Below are 22,142 nucleotides of genomic sequence, written 5' to 3'. Positions count from 1 at the left end.
TTTTTTTTTTTTTTTTTTTTCTTAGACGTGTTCAATAGAGAATATATTTAGAGACGAAAAAAAAAAAAAAAAAAAAAAAAAACGCTCCTTTACATAGTCTTTATTCGTTTTTTCTTTTGTATTTGCTGTCAATCCAATACATGTTCTACTCTTAGAATGTGGTTCCTTCTGCAGGTTGAGGGAGCTTCCTATTGTTGGGTGAGGCCATCTCACTGTAAAAAAAAAAAATTTAGATTGATGAATACTGTGTCCAAATTATTATAAACATGGGCGCTTGAGTGTGTATAAAAAATATAATTAAAAAAAAAGAATGGATAACCTACCGACGCAGATCAGTCAAGATGGTTTCCAAGCCAAAAGTTCTCCTCCAGTTGCTTAAGCAAGTGAGTTTTGAGGGATCCACCTAAATAAGGATTTTTTTTTTTTTTAAAAAAAAAAAAAAAAAAAAAAATAGTTGGAGCAAAAGAACCCATTGATTAATGACTGCAAGAGGGTGGGATATAACGTTTTTTGAACTGATAGATCCGTAGCATCCAATCCTCGGTCCTATAATAGTTGCATGTAAACCGAGTTCCGAGTTCCCCTTCACTTACACGTCCTGTCGACTGATTGACACAAGGAAGATTAATGCGAGACACGAATGATACTGTGGGAGGCACATCAGGATATTGGTCGCCACAATGAAGCTTGAGACTGTAAATCCTGTTCTCATGGACGGTCTAAGTTTGAAATACAAGGAAAGAATCGGGAACACATAAAAGATCAGATAAAAAAAGAGATATCCAGCACATCATTCCTTGATTATCCACAGAGTCCGTCTTCTCGCATAATTGTAATTCCCTCTCCTTGGTTCTTCCATGATAAAAAAAGAAAAAAAAAAAAAAAAAAAAAGGATAAAGATACGCCTCCTCTTTAATCATATCATATTTTTGGTACATCCGATTGTTCATTTATATAAAATAAAAGAAAGAAAGAAAAAAAATAGTAATAAAGGGTGCTACTTCTCATAGGGCACACACAGAGGCATACTACGAAAAGATAAAATAAAACGTACATGTCCAGGTCCAAGAATAGTTCCGTTCCAGTCTGACATAGTCATATCATCGCCATCTGAGAGTCCATAGCTGCAAGTGCCATCGCCAATGCCCTTTTCGCCCTTTTCGAGCTCGTCCATCAGCTTGAAGTTGCGGGGAACTATTGCAATATACATTGTCAAGAGTAGTAAAGAAAAAAACCAAAAAAAAAAAAAAAAAAAAAAATAGAATTGAATAGAGAGAAAGAGATGTAATCAATTAAAGTCAGTTATGATATCGAACATATAAAATTAAGCTTGAGTAGGATTCATGGTGGTGTGCATTATGTGGACTTTGTCTAATAACCATGCTTTTTGGTGTCTTTCATTCTTTTTCTTTTTCTTTTTTTTTTTTTTTTTTTTTTTTGTCCTTGTTGTGTGAAGAGAATAAAAAGCTGATTGCACAAAGGACTCATTCTGAGATGAAGCGAAGAGATTGAAAGGGGTTTGTTTTTGTTGTGATCATTCTTGTAAACTTGTCGTGGATGGATGGGTGGATGGATGGTAATCAAGTAATTGGTCCGCCAATGAACGCGCTTGGATATGTAAACACATCACCCCCAACTTTTTTTTTTATATCTTGTTTCGAGTGTTGTCCAGAGTAGTCCAGAGTATGCTTTATTGCCCTGAGCATTTGGTGATTTCTTGTTTTGAAAAGCACTTACTTTTCGCCATTGTGTAAATATGTTATGAGGGAGGTATGTGAAAGAGAAGAAAAGAAAAAAAAAAAAAAAGAGAATGAAGTTTTTTAAGGGAGAGAATGACGTGAGTGCGCTCTGTCGCGTGCAGACAATCTGTAAAATGTAAATGTAAAAATGTAATGTACAAGTACATGATTAGAATGTTTGACAGACATATCCCTGACAACAGCACAGACACGGGATATGGACGCAACATAATCCTTGCATTCATTTCCTGTGTATTCTACACCTTTTGCTTCCTTTAAAAAAAAACAAAAAGAGCAACAACAACAACAAAGAAGGGAAATATTGAATGTATGTATTTCTATCTCAAATATGAATCAAAACTTACGCGACTCTATCCTCGTTTTATCTGCATGTACAAGGGCTTATTCTTGTCAGTCACGTTTTTATTTTTTATTTTATTTTTTTTTTACTTCTCGGTTCTTAGACCAAGGACTCTCTCTCTCCTCTGTCTTTGTGCTTCACAAGTATATACCTTTCAATTGAAAAGAAAAAAAAAACTTCAAAAGAGAGAAAATGTATGTATTTGTTAACTGTCGTCTTCACTATCCTCATTCAAGTTGACTCTTCAAAAGAAATCATGCACCCTTACTCTCTCATCTTATCGAGCGGTATATTCTATTCATCACAACCAATTAATCGGTTCAGGCCATATCCAACATCTCCTACACCAAATAAGATTACTTTCTCTAATAAAATTATAGGGTTCTCCCTGGAGGAACCATCCTTCGTCATCTAGATATGTAGTTACTGTACATGTACTGCGTATTCGAATACGTCTGTTTAGATTTATAATATACGACTGTTTGTATGATTACAAATAACATATACTGACATTATGGGAAAGCCTAAAAGCTATGGCTATGTTTAGTCAAGATAGGGACTGAACATTGATATACAATATCTCCTTAACAGGCCAATCTGGTCGATCAATGCCTCGCCCAACATCAGGATTGAAACTGGCTTTGATGACAGTCAAGTTTTTTCTATCTTTATTCCTTTCCGATAAAAGAAAAGCTTCAAACTGAAAGAACTATTGAAAAACAGGAGTTGACTGGATTGAAACATTTCGGGGATTCAAATGCAAAAAAAATTCGGCGTTGGTCAAGCGTTGGGTTGGCGGTGATTAATATCATTGTCCTATTGTCCTATTGTCCTATTGTCCTATTGCAGGAACCATGATATACAATCAACCCAACAAAACAGGAAATAAAAGAAATAATAATAATAATAATAATAATAATAAAAATGATTGCGAAACTTTACTGCCCATGGGAGGGCCATGGCCTGTTCTCAAAGGAGCAAAGAATAAAAAAACCGATTCCTGTGCTTGTAAACACAAATCAATATCCGATAGGATTGTTGTCTGAAGTTATTCAGTCGAGGAGTTTTTATTATTATTTTTTATTAATAGTAATAATATTAACGACATTAGCAAGTGTATTCACCAAAACCCCAACCTTTGGAATGAACAAAGATTGTCATCACATTGATCATTAAAGAGAGAAAAAACTGATTCTGCAATGAATGCATCAGTTTGGTTGTTGTGACAATTGCAACTCTGGTAATAACAGGCCTAATTAGTCGAGCAATAACAAAGACAAAAGAATGTTGTTGTTTTTTTTTTTGCTTCCTGCAGGGTAAGCATGTTTATTACCGGTTAAAAATACAGGTTTCTTTCTATTTTATGAGATGATGATGGTTATTTTTTTTTTCTATTCTTTTTTTTTTTTTTGAAGTTGTGAAGAGTCGGCATCGCATTGTAAAGAAAGTAAAACTGATGATGGAATGATAATTGCTGAGGAATTAAAAAGAACTTCATAATCAAAAACGCTTGATCAAGGTCGTAGTGATTGTTTTTTTTTTCTTTTCTTCCTCATCTCTTTTCCTTTCCTCCATTCTTCTATCCTTCCTGTTTGTTGCGACTGTTTCCTGTCAATTTATGATTGCTGTTATTTTTTTTTACAGACGATCACGGGAGTAGGACTTAGTGAAGCCCTGACCCTCCTTGACAGTCATCAACTTGAGTTGAGTCTGTTGGTCAATGTGCAACCAGGGGTGGGGGTTGTTCTTGCGGTCCCAGGTGACATCGGGACCACGAGCAAGGCGAGTGACGTACCAGCCTAAAATCATAAATAAAATAAAATCAGACGTTAGTGTGTCTTTCTTATTTAGTCAAGCCGAAAATAGATCGGAAAAAATTCTCGTTCCGTAGAATGCCGTTGGGAGGGAGGAGAGGGAAAAACAAAAAATAATTCAGGAACACAACAATGATGTCGTGCAACTTTTGCACAGACAGCGAGGAGACAAAAAAAAAAAAAAAAAGATAGGCAGGGGAAATGTTTGAACAGATCGACCAAGACAATCAAGCAAAGTGGAAAGTGGAAATAGAGCAGAAAGAGGGAAGAGTAAGTGGTAAAAGAGACTTACCGGCACCACCAAGAGCAGCACCAAGGACAGCGTAGATGGGGATGGCCTCGACAACGAACCAGGTCTTGAAGACAGAGGGTGCCTTCTTAGCAGCTTGAGCAGCAGCAGCAGCGGACATGATGATAATGTGTTTGGAGAGTGGAGAAGTGTGAGTGGTGGGGAAGAGAAGAGGATTGAAGAGAGAAAGAAAGAAAAAAAAAAAAAAAAAAAAAAAAGACAAAACTGTCAGCCTTTATTCACCATGTTAATTGCGGAGGTTGAATGAAAAAAGATTATTCTATCCACAGGTAGGATATAACCATTGACATCAACGTCGTCATCACCACAGGAGACCAATGGTCACTCTGTCTGATCTTGAATTCATTTAGGCCAAACAGCACATGCTATTCATTTCAGCTCCAGAAGACTAAAATAGCACGTGTATTTAAAGCATGGACAAATGAGGAAGTTTTCTAGATCGCATACATTATCGGCTCGTCATGGTACATGAATGCATGGGCGACCAAAGACAGCTGTGTGCTTTTATTTTAAAAAAAGAATTAAGGCAAAGCAAGGTGTGTTTAATGAGAATAGAAATGTGTAAACAAAGTATATATAGTATTCAGATGCAACACTAATACTGTATACACTTCTGCATTTACATTTCTGCATTTACACTTCTATAATTAAGACGGCCCCGGTTTCATGGGACTCTCTAATGGTCAACAGCAGAGGAACTAGCAGGCACAGAGCATAGATTTAGAAGGCACAGCATTTGGTTATAGGTTGTGTACAAGTCAAGCTCATGAGACGAGGGGATACTCAAGACACGACAGTGAAATAAAATGAAAAGGATGAGAGGATATGCATGACGACAATATAGTGCAATGCCATGAGATGAGATGTCCGACATTCACTCGAAATCTTAAAGGTTGGCTTGATGCTGCCGTACGCTCTGTAGAGGGCCAATCCACCCTGGAAGTCCCTGGAAATTGCTGCAACTCAATCTTGATAAGCGTCAAGACAACTCGAATGAATGGCCAGATAAAATTGCCAAGTCTTGTCGTTCATTGATCTCAGTGAGGATTCCATCCCAAGATGGAAATTAATAAGAACGGAGCACGAAAGGAAATCTGCACAGACCAATTCAGGAGTCATTTTACTTTTATGTTCTCTTTTTTTTTTTGCACCACCCAGACTGGCCTCGTCTCTTCATATTTTCTTTCTGAATCATACACACAGACATAGCTGACAAAGCATACGATCACTTTGAGTACTTACTCACGTAGTACGGACGATAGTATCTCTTAAACCGTCAGACTCTCCTGGCAAATTTGCCATGATAAATTGCGTGCTAAAGCCATTTAAAAAATTAGTGTAAACTTTAGTTTGGGTGAGGGCAATTCTTTTGTGGGTTTCTTTTTTCGTCCCCCCTTTCTCCCCTCTACAGGTGTCGGTTCACGATCACTATCAACCTCTTCGTCCGCTTCGAAGTCCACTTCTGTATGTTGTGGAAAGCAAAGTACAGATGTAAACTCCCCTTCTTCTCCCTTGAGTGAAAAGTCCACTATCTCGAATGAAGTGAATAAGCTCATGAGCGTAATGATTAGTAATTGATGGCCAATTTAAACGGAATTCAGCTATGAATGGGGTTGATCAATGTAGCAACCAAGGGTGCAACAGCTTGCGTACTTCCTTCTGGGCATAGAGATGGGGGGGGGGTGTAACTTAACACTTTAATGAGAAAAACGCAAAAAACATGAAAAAAAAAATCACTTCCTGGCAAATTTGCCAGGTTGACGGTTTAAGGGATAGAGTACACGAGATGTCATCTGTCCTGAAAAAAAGACTTCCTCTCTTTGTCTTCTTGAACTGTAGATTCATATTACAAAGTAAGCTTATACGATTAGATTAAAACATTATTGCACTTTTAAATCCACCAGCATCTCCTTTTTTTTTTTTTTTTTTTTTTTTTTTTTTTTTGAATCCACCAAGCCTGATTAGCGGCAAGAGAGGCAAGATTACGGGATAGTGTAGACAATGGTTGTTGCTTCAACCATCCTTGAGTCATAGGAGCCTAGCTGGGACCAAGCCTGTGAGGGATGTAGAGACATCTAGAAAGTCTTTTATGGGAGTGGAGATCAAGAGTTGCTCATTGTCGTTGCTATGCCAGTCCCTTTTTGGTGGGGCCTTGTCAAGAAATGCATTGAGCTTATCAATAAAAATGGTAAGGCTCAGGACATCATGACTCTTCACCTCATGTGATTCATTAAGGAAATAAGAATCAAAAAAGGATCACTAATAAGCCTTCTAAATATATATATATAATACATACAAACATATATGTATATATATATATAGCTCCATCAACAGGACGGAGGGAAATATATGTTTTTCATGTTTACCAACCTTCTACAATTCCTCATTGATATTCTCACGAAACTGAGCAAAGGTACTCGGAAAGAGAATGAATGGCTTGATGTTCAAAGATACTGCTTGTAGGTTGATAAGGAAGTTAGATGTATGGGTATGAAGGAGTTCGATGGCACTCAAGTGGGCAGACAACGCGCGAATAATATTCAAGATCCTATACGTCTAGGAACTTTTTTTTTTTTTTTTTTTTTTTGAAAGTGTTGTGTAACGTATGATTTATTAAGGTAATCTAGTGTCACATGAGTCGTATGAGGTTTCAAACTTCTAAAATAGACATGGGCCCCAGCCCAACAGCCACAAAAACGGGAGAGGGGAGGCGCGTCTTAGACATGGATGAGAGACTCGCGTCTTAAACGTGAATCACAGTTGAATCAGATTTTTAATAAGATCCAAGACATCAGAGTATAGCATTCAAAAGTTTTATAATTTGTATAATTTGATGTATAATTAGCTAATTGGGGCAGGGTCATTTTGAGGCGGGTGTCGTTATAATGTCGGCTTTTTTTTTTTTTTTTTTTTTTTTTTTTTTTGGGGTGCCTCATTTTGTTTCTGACTGTGCTAAAAGGACCTTTAACTCTGGCATGGTGCAACTGTCTTGAGCTCTTGATCGAGCATTTTGAAAGTCAGTATGTTCATAGACTAGTTCTCAACATAGTTTACGCGTCATTGACTCTGGTCTCTATCTCCAAGATGACTTGCAATTAGATATTTATTTTAGTGTAGATGCTCCCTGTTCAACTTTTTAATTGATCAACCCTCTCCTACTCAAGTGGGTCCCATAGAGAAAAGAGATTTGAAATTAACAGCCACCTTGCATGGTGACCCTGCGTAGTTTTATAGTTCAGGAGCCGAAGCTTTTATTCGTAGTCCATGAGATATGGAGAAAGATGGTTGAGTTCTAGTACAGATTTATGAGCTTGAGAAGGCAGGTGCTTGAAACAATGTCTTTTATCAACAGTGGGGTAGAAAACTCAGTAGTAGGGGACGAAGCTCAGAAAGACAAGACTGAACTATTTCAGTTTGGCAGAAATAGTTCACCATTGCAGGATTAAAGAAAAAAAAAAAAAAGTTGGCATTGCTATGAGCCGATTAAGTTGTTCAGAGTGATTATAAATGCTTGAACACAAGAGAAATGGGCGTACAGATTGAACAGATTGTATACATGTACAGATTACTGCTGAGAAGTGGGATATCTATTCGCCGGATTCGGTTGTGTTTTTTTTTTTCTTTTTCTTTTTTTTTTTGCACATGGGGATGGTTGCTATCCTAAGCAGGCATGCAAACACAAAGTGTAAAAAAACGTGGAAACATGAAAAAGATGAAGAGTTCCCCGTGGAGAGTGGAGAGTTGTACAAAGAAAAATGTACTTACTGAACATTAAACAAGAGCAATATGTACGTGTACATTTCCCTGGTCTCTCAGATGGCATGGCAAGGGATCTTTTTTATTTTTCACAGTGACAGAACAGTCATTTAGAGAGAAAGGACATCTTACCCCGCTTTCACATGCCAAACCGTAAAAACAACCACAAGGACACAATGGATACACAAAGAATGACGTCCTATCCATCATATTTAAGAAATGTACATGTTAAATGTTCCTGCTTGAAAGGACAAGACCTTTTTTTTTTTCTTCTTCTCTCTCTTTGTTCCTTTTCTTTACCCTTTCGCTTCGTATCCCCTTTTCCTTACTTCTCGTTGGTCTTGTTTGTTGTTGTTTATAATCTCCCTTTTTTTTGTATCCCCTCCCTCCCTTTCCCCCTACTCTGCATCGCATCGCATCGCATCAATCGGTTCTCTCTTTATTTTGTTTATTCCATCTCTTTTTTTTTTTTTTTTTTTTTCCTCCACTCCACTCTTTTTTTTTTTTTTTTTTTTTTTTTTTTACGGTGCCATATCGACTCCAAATCCAAATATCCACACTTATCACCTTCTCTCTCTCTCTCTCTCTCTCTCTTTCCTCTCTTCCTTCCCTTTCCGTCTAAATCAATTAAAGAACTCTTATTCTTTCTTTCTCCACACTTTTCACTCCGCTCCTCCATAGCTCAACACCCCTATAACACAACTGCTCAACTCTAAAAATCTCTTCTTCTTCTTCTTCTTCTTTTGCTCCTCTGTTCCTAGTTTATTTTTTATTCTATTTTATTTATATTTATTTTTTTATTTTTTGCATTTCTTTTGCATTTCTGATCATTGCTCTTCTTTCTCTCATCTTGTTTGTTCTGGTCCGGTCCGGTCTGGTCTGGTCATCATAAGCACGATCAGTTTCCAAGCAAATTTTTTTTATTTTTATTTTTATTTTATTTTTATATTTTTTATTCTATTTTGTCTTTAAAACAGGGTCACATTGTCCTCCACACACACCGAAACAGTGAAAGTAGCACAGACACGGACAAATATCATCATTCTACAATATTTTCAATCCTCCTACGTCTGACGCACATACAACAAAAGATACAACATTCTAGAAAATAATAATATGAATACTGCAGAAAAGACGACCATCGAGCTCTTGGAGCTCTATCAAGAGCATATCCAACAAGTCACCGAACTGCAGCATCTTGTTCAGCAGCAATATCCACCACAACACCCCTCATACGATATCGCCACAAGTTACTTGAACGATCGTATCACCCTCTTCCGATTCCTCAAAAAGGCAAACTATGTCATCAAGGAAGCATACAACTTGGTCGAAGCCAATATCGCCTGGAGGATAGAGGTCGGATGTGACCACATCACCCCACGAGATCTGGAGGAGAATCCGTTATGGATAAACGGACTTGTGCAACTCAGAGGACAGGATCGGTACGGTCATCCTTTGATCACTATTCGTCTAGGAAAATACGTTTCTGCTCCCCAGCTGGATTATGACCCAGAGATGGTTACGGATGCTGGTGCAGAGAAGGATCGGTTTTTTGAGTACAAGCGTTATATTATCTTTGTTCTTGAATGCACCCGCAAGCTCTTGTGGGAGTCCAGTCGTCGTCAGCCTCCTCAGGATCATGCGTTACAGGCGACGCTGATCCTTGACCTCCAGGGTGCTTCGGTCTCAGATCTGGACCACCAGCTGATCACATTCACAATTGAGTTACTCAAACATCGTTATCCCAGTTGCATTGCCCAAGGTATGTTGATGACAAATGAATGACCAGTTTTTTTTTCTTTCTTTTTTTTTTTTTTTTTTTTTTTTTTTTTTTAAAAAAAAATAAAAAAAAAAAAAAAAAAAAAAAAGTTGAGCTGTGGAATGTATTTGCATGGATTAATTATACTCCAGTCGGGAGCATGCCCTTGAATACATGCATAAAGGAATAATTAACGACCAAGCTAGATCATGTCTATCCTGATCAGCCGATTGTTCTTTATCGATCTTTAAAGGCACTGTAGTGAATTTAGCATTAATCCTTTTTTTTTTTTTTATTTTTTTTTTTTATCCTACTGCTTGTTTATCTATTTTTAAAAAAAAAAGTATATGTGCTCAACTACAGCTGGGTGTTTGGCGGAATCTGGCAAATGCTTAAGCGTGCTCTCCCGGAAACTGCCCGCGCACGGGTCTCTTTCCCATCTTCCGTTAATGAGCTCCAGGAACATTTCGATCGTGAAGAGCTCTCTACTGGTAAGAAAGAAATAAAAGACTTTGCCTCTCCCCTTTTTTTTATCATATGCTGGCTATTGATTCGGGTTATTCCTAAGGTCGTAAGGGATGGACGTTGATGCGAGCTTATCCGACTTTTTATTAACTAATCCCATCAACCCTATTTCCATGTGTTAACGAAATAGACTTTGGTGGATTAGACTCTTATCAATATGACTCTGAGACATGTGAGGCATTCCACTACTTTGGTTATCCGATGCTCAGTCTCCAGCCAGGAACACCGACTTCATCCCTCAGCCGTGTCAACTCTTGCGACTCTATCTACTTTGACGCCATCTCGACACCACATCACAGTCCCAAATTGCGACCCCATGATGGCCTCAGCTTTTTGTCGATGACGCCGATGATGCCAATGGCGCCTCCTTCCTCTGGTCATAGCAGCCACAACAACAATAATAACAACAATACGAATCTGTCTGTTCGACCTGGTCTGGGATCACGTTCGAATTCGATCCCCCTTATGGATTTGAATAGTCTTAGTCCTACAACTCATAACCATCAACGTCACCATGGTTCTGGTCACCACTTTAATCCTAGTCTCAAATCTACGCCACTGAGGGCAACGTTGCTTAGGCATTCGAAATCATCAGCCAATATCCCCTCCTTCATGATCACACCCTCGATCGAGTCAGATTTGCCTACACAGTATCCGATTTCGCGCAAGGAGAGGAACACTATCAGCCGTAATTCTGGAAGTGATCCAAAGAACCCCCGTGGAAATCGGTTCTATCGGCTGATCCTCCGACCCAACTCGGTCTTCATGCGGATTGCGGCTACTCAACAGGGGGTACGACAGAAGATGGTGAAGGTGGTGAAGACCTGTGCGGATAAAATGATGCGAACGGATATGAGGACGCTGATGTATTGGATCATGGCTCTTATTATGCTTCGAGGCGAAGTGTGGCAACTCATTGCTGCGACTGCAGTCAAGGTTTTGACAGTTGTTGGAGAGGGTGATGAGTTGTTGCTTTAAAAAAAAAAGCTTTTCCTTTATTATTTTTATTATTATTATAACTGATCCTTTTTAGTGTTTTTGAGATGTCCCTCTCTTGCGCTGCCCCAACAGTCATTTGTACAATATATTTTTTATTCTCTTTTCTCCCCTTTTCCTTTTCCTTCTCTTTCCTCTTTCTCTATCCTTTCTCCTTCTTTTTCTCTTTGTACTTTTACAAAAAAAAAAAAGCTTTTTTTTCAAATTGCATCAGGTGTCGACATCGACATGTAGAAATCATTAAAAAGAAATCAATAAAAAAGAGATTAAATAAAATTAATAGCGATTGCATTTTTCATTTTTTTTTTTTTTTTTTTTTTTTTTTCTTTGTGGCATCATGAGTTTGAACATTGAATCATGTCATCAAACAACGTATACATCTACATATTGATATTATACATGCATTATACATGTTCATGTACATGATTGTTACTGCATAAATAGTAATAAAAAAAGTCTAATCCTACTTGGGCGAAGTAAACTGTTGTATAAACGACTATGGAGTTCAAACGTATGATCCCTTTCCTTCCCTTCCCTTCCCGCCTCCTTCTCGTCCTCCTTCTCGTCCTCCTTCTCATCCTCCTTTTTTTTTTTTTTTTTTATTTTCTGTTGATTCCAAAACCACCTCAAGGGTTTTTTTGTTTGCAATGTGTATATAAAATTACCAAGTCAAACAGGTAAAGGTAGCTCCGCTTCCAATGCATCCAGTGTTTTACTTTTATGTAACAGTAACAGTATGTACAGATAAAAACGCCCTGGGAGGTTTTCCAATTGGGTTATAGCTTGTGTACATGGCAAATGCGCAAAATAAACTTTTTTTTTGCCCTTCCTAATCTGCTGATCATTATAATCCTAGAAAAGAACGCCGTCTTTGTTTGATTCGAGACAAGCACCGCTGTGGCAGAGGCATAGTCAGTCCATATCCAAGGCTGGACCTTTTTTTTTTTTTTTTTTTTTTTTTTTTTAAGCAAAAAAAGGCAAGAAGTTAAAAAAAAAAAAAAAAAAAAAAAAAAAAGGCTAGAAGAAGCAAAAGGTAAAAGAAGAAAAAGAAAAAGAGAAAGAAGAAAGAAGAAAGAAGAATGAGCCCAGTTTCCACATTTTCATTTATCGTCCCTTTTTTTTATTTTTTATTTTTCATTTTCACACACACACCGCAGTATCATGTTTGTTTGGTCGATGTGGTGGATGAAGTGTGTGTAATGACATTTAACCCCATTTGACATTTGACATTTGGATCCTACTCTCTTTTCGACTCTTTTTTTTTTTTTTTTTTTTTTTTTTTTCACTACGTCCCCCTTTTTTTGATTTCTTTGCTTTGTTTTTTTGTTTCTTTGTTTCTTTGTTTCTTTACTCTTTTCCATTTCTATTTCTCCCTTCAGTCTATTCGGCATACAAGGTTTTATTCTCACTCTCGTTTCTTTTTTTTTTTTTTTTTTTTTTTTTTTTTTCTCCTTCAGTTAACAAAGGAGCTAATATATGTATATATATACACAGGATATACAAGATATACAAATTATACAAGATATACAAGACATACAAGTCATATAAGAAGCAACCGTATTCTGCAGCACAAAAAAAAAAAAAAAAAAAAAAAAACGCGACAACAACAACAATAACAACAACAACAAAAAAAGCCAATCATGTCCAACGCTGTGACATTACGTCTGACAAAGGAATTGTCTGAATTCACAAAGAATCCTGATCATCAACTGTTTCTTCATTATGGTAATCAATTTAACTTTAAACGTTCTAAACCAGCCATCAATGGTTTTTCTTTCATTGTTACATTGCATTGCCATCTTTTTTTTTTTTTTTTTTGTGTTTAATAACCAAAATAATACTTTTTTTTTCCTTACCTATGGATGGGCTTTGCCGAAACAATAATAATAAAAAAAAAAAAAAAAAACTGTAGATGAATCAAATATCATGACTATTAAAGCCATGATCACTGGTCCTCCTGACACACCGTAAGACAAAATCAATCAATCGATTTATCAACAAGTCCAAAGAAAAAAAAAAAAAAAATTCATTTCAAGAAGCAAGCAAGTAGAGTCATATGAAAGATCCGGAAAAAAAAAAAAAAAAAAAAAAAGAAAAAAAAGTGAGCAGGAACAACAGAGGAAAAAAAAGGAGGGAAAAAGGAGGTGGAGATGAAAGAGGAAAAGCAAAGGGGAATAAAATCCCTACTCTGTGAGCCACTCTCTTGGGTATTCACAGTTAGACTATGGTAGACATATGCATGGACAAGGCGAAAAAGAAACAGGAAAAGAAGCCATGTGAATTCGGTTTCTTCACACATCCTAAACATTCACATCTGACTGACTGGACTCGTCTCCTTTCTACATCTCCTTTCTGTATCTCCTTTCTTTCTTTTTTTTCTTTTTTTTATATCTCAATTGATTGAACGATCTGATCTAATTCTGATTTGTTAGATACTGCCTTGGTCAATTCGAGTTTAGCTTGGTGTTCCCAAAGGATTACCCTACTGCTCCTCCTAAAGGTATTAAATGATCGGAACAAGAAAAAGTAACAGCATGTTAAAGTTATTCCTAACTATGATTGTTGTTTTTTTAAAAAAAAAAAAAAAAAAACTTGGATACATTGGGAATCATTCAGTAACTGCTTTGACTACCAACCATGGACGAACGCGTTTCAATCCCAATGTAAGGAGTATTTTTTCTTTTTTTTTTTTTTTCTCCTTCTCTTTTGGTTAGCGTTGCCACTAATGACCGAAATCCGCTTGCTTTTGCTTTCCTTCATCATTATGATAAAATTGATTTGTAGATATACGCTGGTGGAAGGGTCTGTCTTAGTATCCTTGGCACATGGAGAGGCAATGCAGGTGAACAATGTATGGACACGTGAGACAGTGACAATCCATCTTTAATTTGCACAAATCAAAGAAAGAAACAAAAAGCCAAATTCGTCAGCTCTAATGGTTCCTAGAGATGTTTTCTTAACGATTAGGGTCTTCTGCACATGGAATCACTAGTATTTTGTTGAGCATCCAATCACTCATGAGCGATATGCCCGTAAGTCTGTTGACAAGACCGTTTGTTTGCACATGAAGACAAATGAATCTATTCATGTCAGTCGGGCGATATCATTTATTTATTTATTATTATTATTATTATTTTATTTTATTTTACTTTTTTTTCTTTTTTTCGTTTTTTCTTTTTTTTTTGTTTTTTTTGATTTGACATGATAGTATCGCAATGAGCCTGGACATGACCTTGAGAAGGATATGTCTAAACTAGAACCTTATAACCAAAAGATCCGTCATGGTTCGTCTACTTGTCTATATCCAATGTATTTTATTTATTTTTTAGCTTGAAAAAGATTTCCTGACTGAATAATCAGAAAACTAACGTTTTTTTTTTTTTCTCCAATGGATTGTAACAGAGACAATTCGCATTTCTATTTGCGACCGCTTGGAAGGATTCCTCGGTATCAACCAACCAACTTTATTCAACACATTTACAACAGATCCAGCCGCAACCTCCTCTTCCTCCTCCTCTTCCAGCCCATCTTCGCCTCAAAGCTCATCAGCCAATAACACCCTTGTTACACCTGTGGGCACACCAAACTCTTCAGGGACACCTACAGCCTCGACCTCTGCCATTTTTGAGCCTCTATATGCAAATAGCGTGACATCGTATGACGAGTTTAGTGATCTATCCAAGCGTTTATTCTTGGCGTACTATGATATTTATCAACATACTGTACAAAAGGAATCCGCAGTAGTTTCTGATGGGACGCCCTTCTATAGAGCACCCTTTGAATTCGGTGGAAACAAGATGGATGGCAAATTTGGATATGCATCCCTAGCAAAACGTTTAGAGGTGATCAAGACAGCAATCGAGAGGGAGACATTAGAATGGATTTCACAGTCGAGTCAATGGATCAAGGACTCCACCCGGATGTCAAGTAACTTGCGGCGTCAATATGAGCAAATCTGTGAATACTATCGTGAAAACAATACAGGAGGTGTGGAGGTTGAGCTTGTTGAAGATAATCCGTTTGTCTGGACATTTACACTTTTCGGTAAACCAATGAGGTAAAGCCATTATCAGTTTTGTTTGCTCAGTATTTCTTTTATCATTATTATCACCATTATCATTGTTTTTCCCGAAAACTGATTTCTTCTTTTTTCTTTAAACATATATAAATATACATGTATGGTACTGATTTAGTAACTATGATGGAGGCATGTTCAAGGTTCAGATGGTATTCCACGACTCGTTCCCAGATATCCAGCCGCGTGTCAAGTTCCTGACACCGATGTACCACGTTCATGTGACGGTGGATGGTGTTCCGTTCTATGCTGTTGGAAAGCCAGATGATGTTAGAACTCATATAATAGCGATCACTCGCCTGATCCTTGAAGATGAGCCCTCCACCAACCCTTCGACTCATGTGAATTTGGAGGTATTGTGATTATGAAGAAAAAAAGAAAAAAAAAAGAACGGATCAAATTATTATTATTATTATTATTATCATTTTCCCATGTCTCATCGTCATTCATCATGGGTTTTCATAGGCGGCCAAGCTTCACTTTGGTACCAAGGAGCAGCGTCGTGAATACAATAGGAATGCACGACGATGCGCTAGTCGCTCAACTGAGTATTTCGAGTAAAAAAAAAAAAAAAAAAAAAAAAAAAAACTGATGGAGGAAAAAAAAAAAAAAAAAAAAAAAAGTTAGAGCCAAAGGAGGACGCTGTACACAATACTTCAATATTATAATGAGTCGAATCAAATCAATGAATCAATCAATCAAACAAGTAGCCGACCAACTAGGCAGCTATGGGACGTCGCCTCGTGTTTAATGATATCGATAAGAGAGACTTTAGGATTAAACAATCTAGGAAACTCATTCAGCCGTGATCTTTGGCTTAGTCCTAGTCCTGGTTCTAGTCTTTTCTTTTTCTTTTTTCTTTTTTTTTTTTTTTTTTTTTTTTTTTCTTCATCCTCTGCTCCCTAATGGCACCTCTCCCCTTTGCATAAAAAAAAAAGCAAAAGAAAAAGAAAAAGAAAAAGAAAATGAAAAAGAAAAAGAAAAAGAAAAAGAAATGGGTCCGATATATGTGAGAGTATTGTATTGAATAGCTCGTTTGTTGTTAATACAAAAAGCCAGGGAGTATTGTTAAATAAATAATTGCAAAAAAGAATGAAAATGGAGCAATGTCATAAGTGAATTCTGTTATTTTCTATCTTTTTACTTTTTTAATTTAATAATTGTAATTAAATTTAATATTTTTGTACAGTGCAATGAGTCTATATCTTATGCATCAAAGAGATCACCTTCGACCTTGATCCCATACTCCTGTTCCAGACGTTGCTTCAGAGCGTCGTCAAGCACAGCCTCGAATCCATCAGACTTGCGTCCCAAGATTTTACGTTCAAACAGACTCTTGAGTTGAGCAAAGTGATACGTCAGAGACATCAAAGCCAGGGCAGCCTCAAAGAACCAATAATCCAATTGTGCCTGGAGTGTGGTTGAGAGTAGTTTCCAGAAACTTGATGGTTGTCGTAAAGAAAGGCTGTTGTTGTTATTGTTATCATCATCATGATGACCGCTTCTGCTTTTTATCAATTGATCCGATGATGATAATGACGATCTCTTGATCCAGAATTTAGAATCGTGACTGAGACCTCGAACGGCCCAACGGGCCATTCGGTTGATCCTGTTGACGGGACTTCCCAAGGTCTTGTTGTTGGCACGGACGATGGTCATGTTTCGACCGATGAAGATCAATTCCTTGGGCAGGAGTTCAGAGTTGACCAAGAAATCTTTGAGGCTGGTCTTTAGTTTCATCTGGATCTCATAGGCATCCAGGACAGAGGTATTGGTCGAGGGTTTGATATTGGGGGATCGATCCATGTTGTAGGGTTTAAGGAGGGTGGCATTGGCCATCATCTGAGAATCGCCCACGCCCCAGAGTTGACAGATGTCGGCAATGGTTTGTTTGTCGAGTAAGAAAAGGGATTTCCAGAAGAGACAGTACTGTTGACGGAATTCCTCTGATTCACGCATATACAGACCGTGATCCAGCAGAAGCTAGCAATGGAAAATGGGAAAGAGAAACGTTGTACATAATACGTGTTAAAAAAAAAAAGAATAAAATGAAATGAAAGAATGGGGAGAAGGAGAGAGAAAGAGAGAGAGAAAGAGGGAGAGAAAGAGAGAGAGAAAACGAGACAACGAGAGAAAGTGTGAGAGAGTGTGAGAGAGAGAAAAGGGATCCATTTGCTTACCAGTTGATGGCGTTTTGGATTATCAGGATGTCTTCGGACGAGGATATTTCCAGGATGTGGATCACAATGGACAAATCCAGAGATAAAGATCTGATGAGCAAACACATCGACGACGCTCTCCATGACTTTGGTGATGCTCAAGCCCATTTGCTCGATAGCCTGTTTATCTGTTGCTCGACAGCCATCGACCCATTCTGCGACCATGACCTGTTTAGTACTGTATGCCTTCAAGACTTTGGGAACATAGACCTGTTGCCGTAATTTGGAATCAGTTTGTAAGAAATCGTTGCACATTTCCGCGTTCCGGGCCTCGTTGATAAAGTCGGTTTCTTCTCGTAGGTGTTTACAAGTATAGTCGACAGCGAAGGACATGGGCAGATCAAAGAGATATTCATAGACCTTGATCAACCAACGATAGGCCTTCAGGTCCCATTCGATCTGGATCTTGATCTCGGGCTTTTGAACCTTTACAGCCACGACGGTGCCATCGTGTAGGACAGCCTTGTGGACTTGGGCGATTGAGGCAGCTGCGACGGGTTCGGGAGAGAAGGAGGAGAAGATTTCATGGATAGGACGACCCAGTTCTTGATGAATGATCTTTTCTACGGTTGAATAATCGACCGATGAAGCGTCATCGTAGAGTGCGCGAAGGGTTCTACAAAAAAAAGAAAAAAGAAAAAAGGCGATACATTACATATTGATACATTCGCGATCGTGCGATATCAGCAAGTAAAATTTCAAAAAAAAAAAAAAAAAAAAAAAAAAAAATAACAGTCCACTTACGTCAAATAACAAGGAGGAAGGACAGAAGAATTGGTGGCGATTCCTTGTCCTAAAGGTAAAAGTAAAAGTAAAAGTAAAAGAAAAAAGAAAAAAGAAAAATTAGAAAGAAAGAAAGAAAGAAAGAAAGAAAGAAAATAAAATGATTAAACAAAGAAAGAAGATTGCTAATACCTAGTTTGATATAAAGGCCTCCATTAGTTTGACAGACATGCAATATCCGATTGGCAACTCGTTGATGTAGATCATTGATCTGATCAGCTTTTCCAGGCGTGAAATTGAACTTGTAGTCCCAGCCTACCAAGACACTACATCAACCCAAAGATAGGAAGAAGAAAAAGAAAAAGAAAAAAAGGTTTCCCATTACAGAAAATATTATGTCAGATAAGATCAGATCGGATTAATAAAAAATAAAAAATAAAAAAAAAAAACATGGATTGTAATGGTTTAATCATGAAATATTCATTATGGTTTATGATTAAAAAAGAATAAAGTACCCGTTCCATGCTGTGCGTGCTGTGCGTTGGAATGCTTTTGCGTTCATATGGGTGTCGATCAGATAGAGTCCTGTGGCTGTGGCAGACAACATGGTAACCCGCCTCAGGGCTCTATGAGTGAATGCGCGTTGTAATATTGGTATTGACATGGTAGTATGTGTATATGTGAGAGAAAGAGGACAAGAAAGAAAAAAAAAAGGTTTACAAGGTGCTAATAGTATATATTAGGTCTAAATATTATTTATTCTTATCATGGTTTTTAAAGGCACGATCTCTTTGAAGGAGAAGAGATGTTTAAAGAAAAAAAGAATGAGACTGAAAAGAGTGAAATGAATGAAAACAGCGTGAGAAACAAAGGAGAATGAGAATGGGAGGAAAAAAAAATAAAAAAGAGAGAGAGAGAGAGAGAGAGAGAGAGGGAAGGAAAAAGAACGAAAAAAAAAAAAAAGACAGACTTGCTTTTATTCCCTTCTTTGTCCTTGTCCTTGTCCTTATCCTTCAACATATCTTGTGTTGCATGTCTGAAATATTTAAATAACTTGAATGCGTCAAGAGAGGCGATCGATGGGGTAATGGTTAATGCAATAGAAGAAACGCGGGCCTTGTGGATGGTCCGTCCTAAAAAGGAAAGTATGCCATTAACAGCGCAGCAGTCACTCTCATCCTCAATTAGCTTTTTTCTTCTTTCTGGATAAACATTTTTCTCTCTCTTTTTTTGACTCTGCAAAGTTCAAACACGTTTTTCTTGGCAAGAAAGGAGCAGCAAAAAAGAAAAAAAAAGAAGAAGAGAAGAATAGGATTTTTTTTTTTTCCCTCAAATGGCAGAGGAGATTCAGCAAAAGATTGCTCGTTACGAGACATTTGTGAATGAAGGCTTACGAAAGGATCTCAAGGATGCATTGGATGCAAGAGATGCTATTTATAACCAGATCTCTGAATAGTAATGACACCTTTTCTTTTTTTTATCCTTCCCGTCTTCTCTAACGGGTTACTCTTGTTTTTCCATATACTTTTTTGCTTTTAGGTGGAACTGTTCATGGAGGAAAAGAAAAGAAAAGAAAAGAAAAATACTGAGTATGCCTACTTTTTTTATTTTTATTTTTTTTTCTTTCTTCTATAACATGTGGATAGTCTTAAATTAGCAAAGGATATCGAGGTGATCAAGGACAATGGACTCACAGAGATGAAGACTCAGGTTGATCTCGGATCAAACTTCTATGTACAAGCAAAGATGTAAGGATTTATAGATGTGCTTCTTTTTTCTTTTTTCTTTTTCTTTTTTATGAGCAAGCTCTCTGATAAATGTGTTTATATAATTTTTTTTTTTCCAATAGTCCAGACACAAAGTACATCTATGTCAATGTCGGATTTGGATTTCATGCGCAGCTGACATTGGACGAGGCGTTGACATTTATCACCAAGAAAGAGGCACATTTGCAGGGGTAATGACAAGGAGGAAAAAAAAGAAAAAGACAAGAATTTTTGTCTTGGTTGATTGATCTACAACATATGGAAGAAAGAAGAAAAGAAAGAAAGAAAGAAAAAGCATTTTGACAAAGGACCTTTTTTTCTTTCCTCTTGCGCGTGATATAGAAAAGCTGAAAAGTATACTGAGAAGGCAGCCCAGATCCGTGCTCATATCAAAATCGTAAGACTTGTCTTGGGGTCCAGAAAAGACGTGTTTGACATTATGAAATATATGGCTTATCTTTCTTTCTTCCTTCCTTCCTACCTCCCTTCCTTTCTTTCCTTTTTTTATTTTTTATTTTTTTTTTATTTTATTTATTATTATTATTTTTAGGTCCTGGAAGCCATGGCTGAGATTATGAAACTGAATAACACGCCGTCACCAAGGAATCTGGATATTTAAAGAACTTATGCTCTACCAGTCATTTTTTTTTTTTTTTTTTTGGAGAGAGAACAACATTCACACACTTATATTATAGAACATCAAACATCTTTATGCATACGCAAATAAATGTTATTAAAAAAAAAAAAAAAAAAAAAAAAGTGCAAAAGAATACTGAGCATGTTGTATGCTGTGTATGTGTACGTACCAGAGGAATTTCCTAAAAAAAAAAAAAAAAAAAAAAAAAAAAAAGGCTTTATGAAATATGTATAGTATATGTATGTGTATTTATAATATATACAAAAGCATACATGAACATTTAATATGTTATAGTTCTCCGCGGATATTTTTATTTCTTTTTTCTCCGTTAGGGTGGCGAAGTATGGGATCTCGTCAAGGTCGCTTACGAAACCTAGTCAGGATGTATATATAAAAAAGAAATCTTGCCTTGCCTTACCTTACCTTGCCTTGGCTTATCTTGAATTTTTTTATCTGTCCGGATGTGTGAGCAAATATATCTCAGGACAGATTGTTTGTTGGTTCAGACACAACTTGGATGTATCCATCTACAAAGAGTATATATATATATATATAAATGTATATGTATATGTATACCTGGATTGTAAGGAATGTTGATGATGGCCTGTAGTGTAACAACAAACAGAAGCTCATCAGTTGTAAATATATACATGTTTGACCTTTTTGTTCCATGTGTCGATAATCTTTGGAGTGTGCTTTATTATTATATATATATGTATTATTATTTTTTATAGATGTTTTAAAAGACAAAGGCTCTCAATATCCCCGTGCGCCTTTTCTTCATGTTGTGTGATGTGATGTGATGTGATGTTGTGTTGTATCATGTCATCATTCATCCATTTCAGAATCATTTATGCAGAGCAAGGCGAGTATAAAGAAAAAAAAAAAAAAAAAAAAAAAAAAAAGGATGATGATCAAGTAAGGGTCTAACATGTTTATTCAAGTATCGAACATGAATATCCCTTGATGATGCTTTTTACTTTGTGTTCAAAAAAAAGTTTTTTTTTTTTTTTTTTTTTTTAGACATTGAACGTTGGATGGAACACAAAGAGTGTGAACACAAAAAACTAAATGCTAAATAAAAAAAAAATAAAGGTCTCCATAGCGGTGTTTCTGACGCACATTCTCATCATCTTTTTACATATACATTCGTATGGATCCTCCATAGCATATAGCATCATTGTTGCCTATTTGTTGTATGTAGTAGTTGGTATTTTGTTACGGCTCTATTCCCTCTATCACTCTATGCTAATGACCCAACATTATAATATATATTTGCATAACGTGTGTGTAGAATGCAATGTGTGGATGTTTTACTTTCAAAGACCCCCTTGAAATTGCTTCAAATTGCTTGAGATTTGCTTGAGATTTACTGGAGATGCTTGAAATGGGGTTGACGCCGAGTTTGTGTTTGGGTTTGAATGAGATAGAGTTTGTCTCCTGTAATCAAATCATTTGTGTC

The 22,142-nt window shown here is 36.9% G+C and overlaps 7 protein-coding genes across 7 annotated transcripts; 4 read left to right on the top strand and 3 right to left on the bottom strand.

Moving 5' to 3' along the window:
- Window positions 1-82: 82 nt before the first annotated feature.
- On the bottom strand, window positions 83-1,756 carry BCR41DRAFT_358745 (ubiquitin-conjugating enzyme/RWD-like protein). Its single transcript, XM_022025103.1, has 5 exons — window positions 1,738-1,756; window positions 1,055-1,194; window positions 594-719; window positions 324-403; window positions 83-212 (listed from the first exon to the last, which is right to left on the bottom strand). Exons 1-5 carry the CDS (start codon window positions 1,745-1,747, stop codon window positions 152-154), a joined length of 417 nt encoding a protein of 138 aa, XP_021878655.1. The 5' UTR covers window positions 1,748-1,756; the 3' UTR covers window positions 83-151.
- Window positions 1,757-2,266: 510 nt separating this feature from the next.
- Window positions 2,267-2,577, top strand: BCR41DRAFT_358744 (hypothetical protein). The gene has a single exon (XM_022025102.1). It carries the CDS (start codon window positions 2,297-2,299, stop codon window positions 2,513-2,515), a length of 219 nt encoding a protein of 72 aa, XP_021878654.1. The 5' UTR covers window positions 2,267-2,296; the 3' UTR covers window positions 2,516-2,577.
- A 947-nt stretch (window positions 2,578-3,524) lies between these two features.
- Window positions 3,525-4,376, bottom strand: BCR41DRAFT_358742 (NADH-ubiquinone reductase complex 1 MLRQ subunit-domain-containing protein). Its single transcript, XM_022025101.1, has 2 exons — window positions 4,207-4,376; window positions 3,525-3,899 (listed from the first exon to the last, which is right to left on the bottom strand). The coding sequence occupies exons 1-2, from the start codon at window positions 4,322-4,324 to the stop codon at window positions 3,739-3,741; spliced, it is 279 nt and encodes a 92-aa protein (XP_021878653.1). The 5' UTR covers window positions 4,325-4,376; the 3' UTR covers window positions 3,525-3,738.
- Window positions 4,377-9,096: 4,720 nt separating this feature from the next.
- BCR41DRAFT_398894 (CRAL-TRIO domain-containing protein) lies at window positions 9,097-11,242 on the top strand (the record flags this gene model as incomplete). The annotated part of the gene is made up of 3 exons (XM_022029007.1): window positions 9,097-9,742; window positions 10,084-10,230; window positions 10,395-11,242. 3 exons carry the CDS (start codon window positions 9,097-9,099, stop codon window positions 11,240-11,242), a joined length of 1,641 nt encoding a protein of 546 aa, XP_021878652.1.
- A 1,658-nt stretch (window positions 11,243-12,900) lies between these two features.
- BCR41DRAFT_378510 (ubiquitin-conjugating enzyme/RWD-like protein) lies at window positions 12,901-15,896 on the top strand (the record flags this gene model as incomplete). Its single annotated transcript, XM_022027163.1, has 11 exons — window positions 12,901-12,985; window positions 13,173-13,227; window positions 13,693-13,760; window positions 13,877-13,923; window positions 14,045-14,111; window positions 14,228-14,292; window positions 14,469-14,544; window positions 14,663-14,707; window positions 14,855-15,317; window positions 15,454-15,688; window positions 15,801-15,896. The coding sequence occupies 11 exons, from the start codon at window positions 12,901-12,903 to the stop codon at window positions 15,894-15,896; spliced, it is 1,302 nt and encodes a 433-aa protein (XP_021878651.1).
- Window positions 15,897-16,500: 604 nt separating this feature from the next.
- Window positions 16,501-19,188, bottom strand: BCR41DRAFT_339468 (ABC1 family-domain-containing protein). The gene is made up of 5 exons (XM_022022161.1): window positions 18,793-19,188; window positions 18,470-18,603; window positions 18,299-18,347; window positions 17,516-18,170; window positions 16,501-17,318 (listed from the first exon to the last, which is right to left on the bottom strand). The coding sequence occupies exons 1-5, from the start codon at window positions 18,939-18,941 to the stop codon at window positions 16,542-16,544; spliced, it is 1,764 nt and encodes a 587-aa protein (XP_021878650.1). The 5' UTR covers window positions 18,942-19,188; the 3' UTR covers window positions 16,501-16,541.
- A 302-nt stretch (window positions 19,189-19,490) lies between these two features.
- Window positions 19,491-20,690, top strand: BCR41DRAFT_358734 (protein UXT). Its single transcript, XM_022025100.1, has 5 exons — window positions 19,491-19,732; window positions 19,924-20,025; window positions 20,127-20,234; window positions 20,386-20,440; window positions 20,594-20,690. Exons 1-5 carry the CDS (start codon window positions 19,611-19,613, stop codon window positions 20,660-20,662), a joined length of 456 nt encoding a protein of 151 aa, XP_021878649.1. The 5' UTR covers window positions 19,491-19,610; the 3' UTR covers window positions 20,663-20,690.
- The last annotated feature ends 1,452 nt before the right edge of the window (window positions 20,691-22,142 follow it).

The sequence above is a fragment of the Lobosporangium transversale genome (genome assembly GCF_002105155.1).
Source record: "Lobosporangium transversale strain NRRL 3116 chromosome Unknown BCR41scaffold_35, whole genome shotgun sequence".
Taxonomy (NCBI): Eukaryota; Fungi; Mortierellomycota; class Mortierellomycetes; order Mortierellales; family Mortierellaceae; genus Lobosporangium; species Lobosporangium transversale.
Note: the sequence above shows the minus strand (reverse complement) of the source record. Positions and strands in the feature narration are given on the sequence as shown.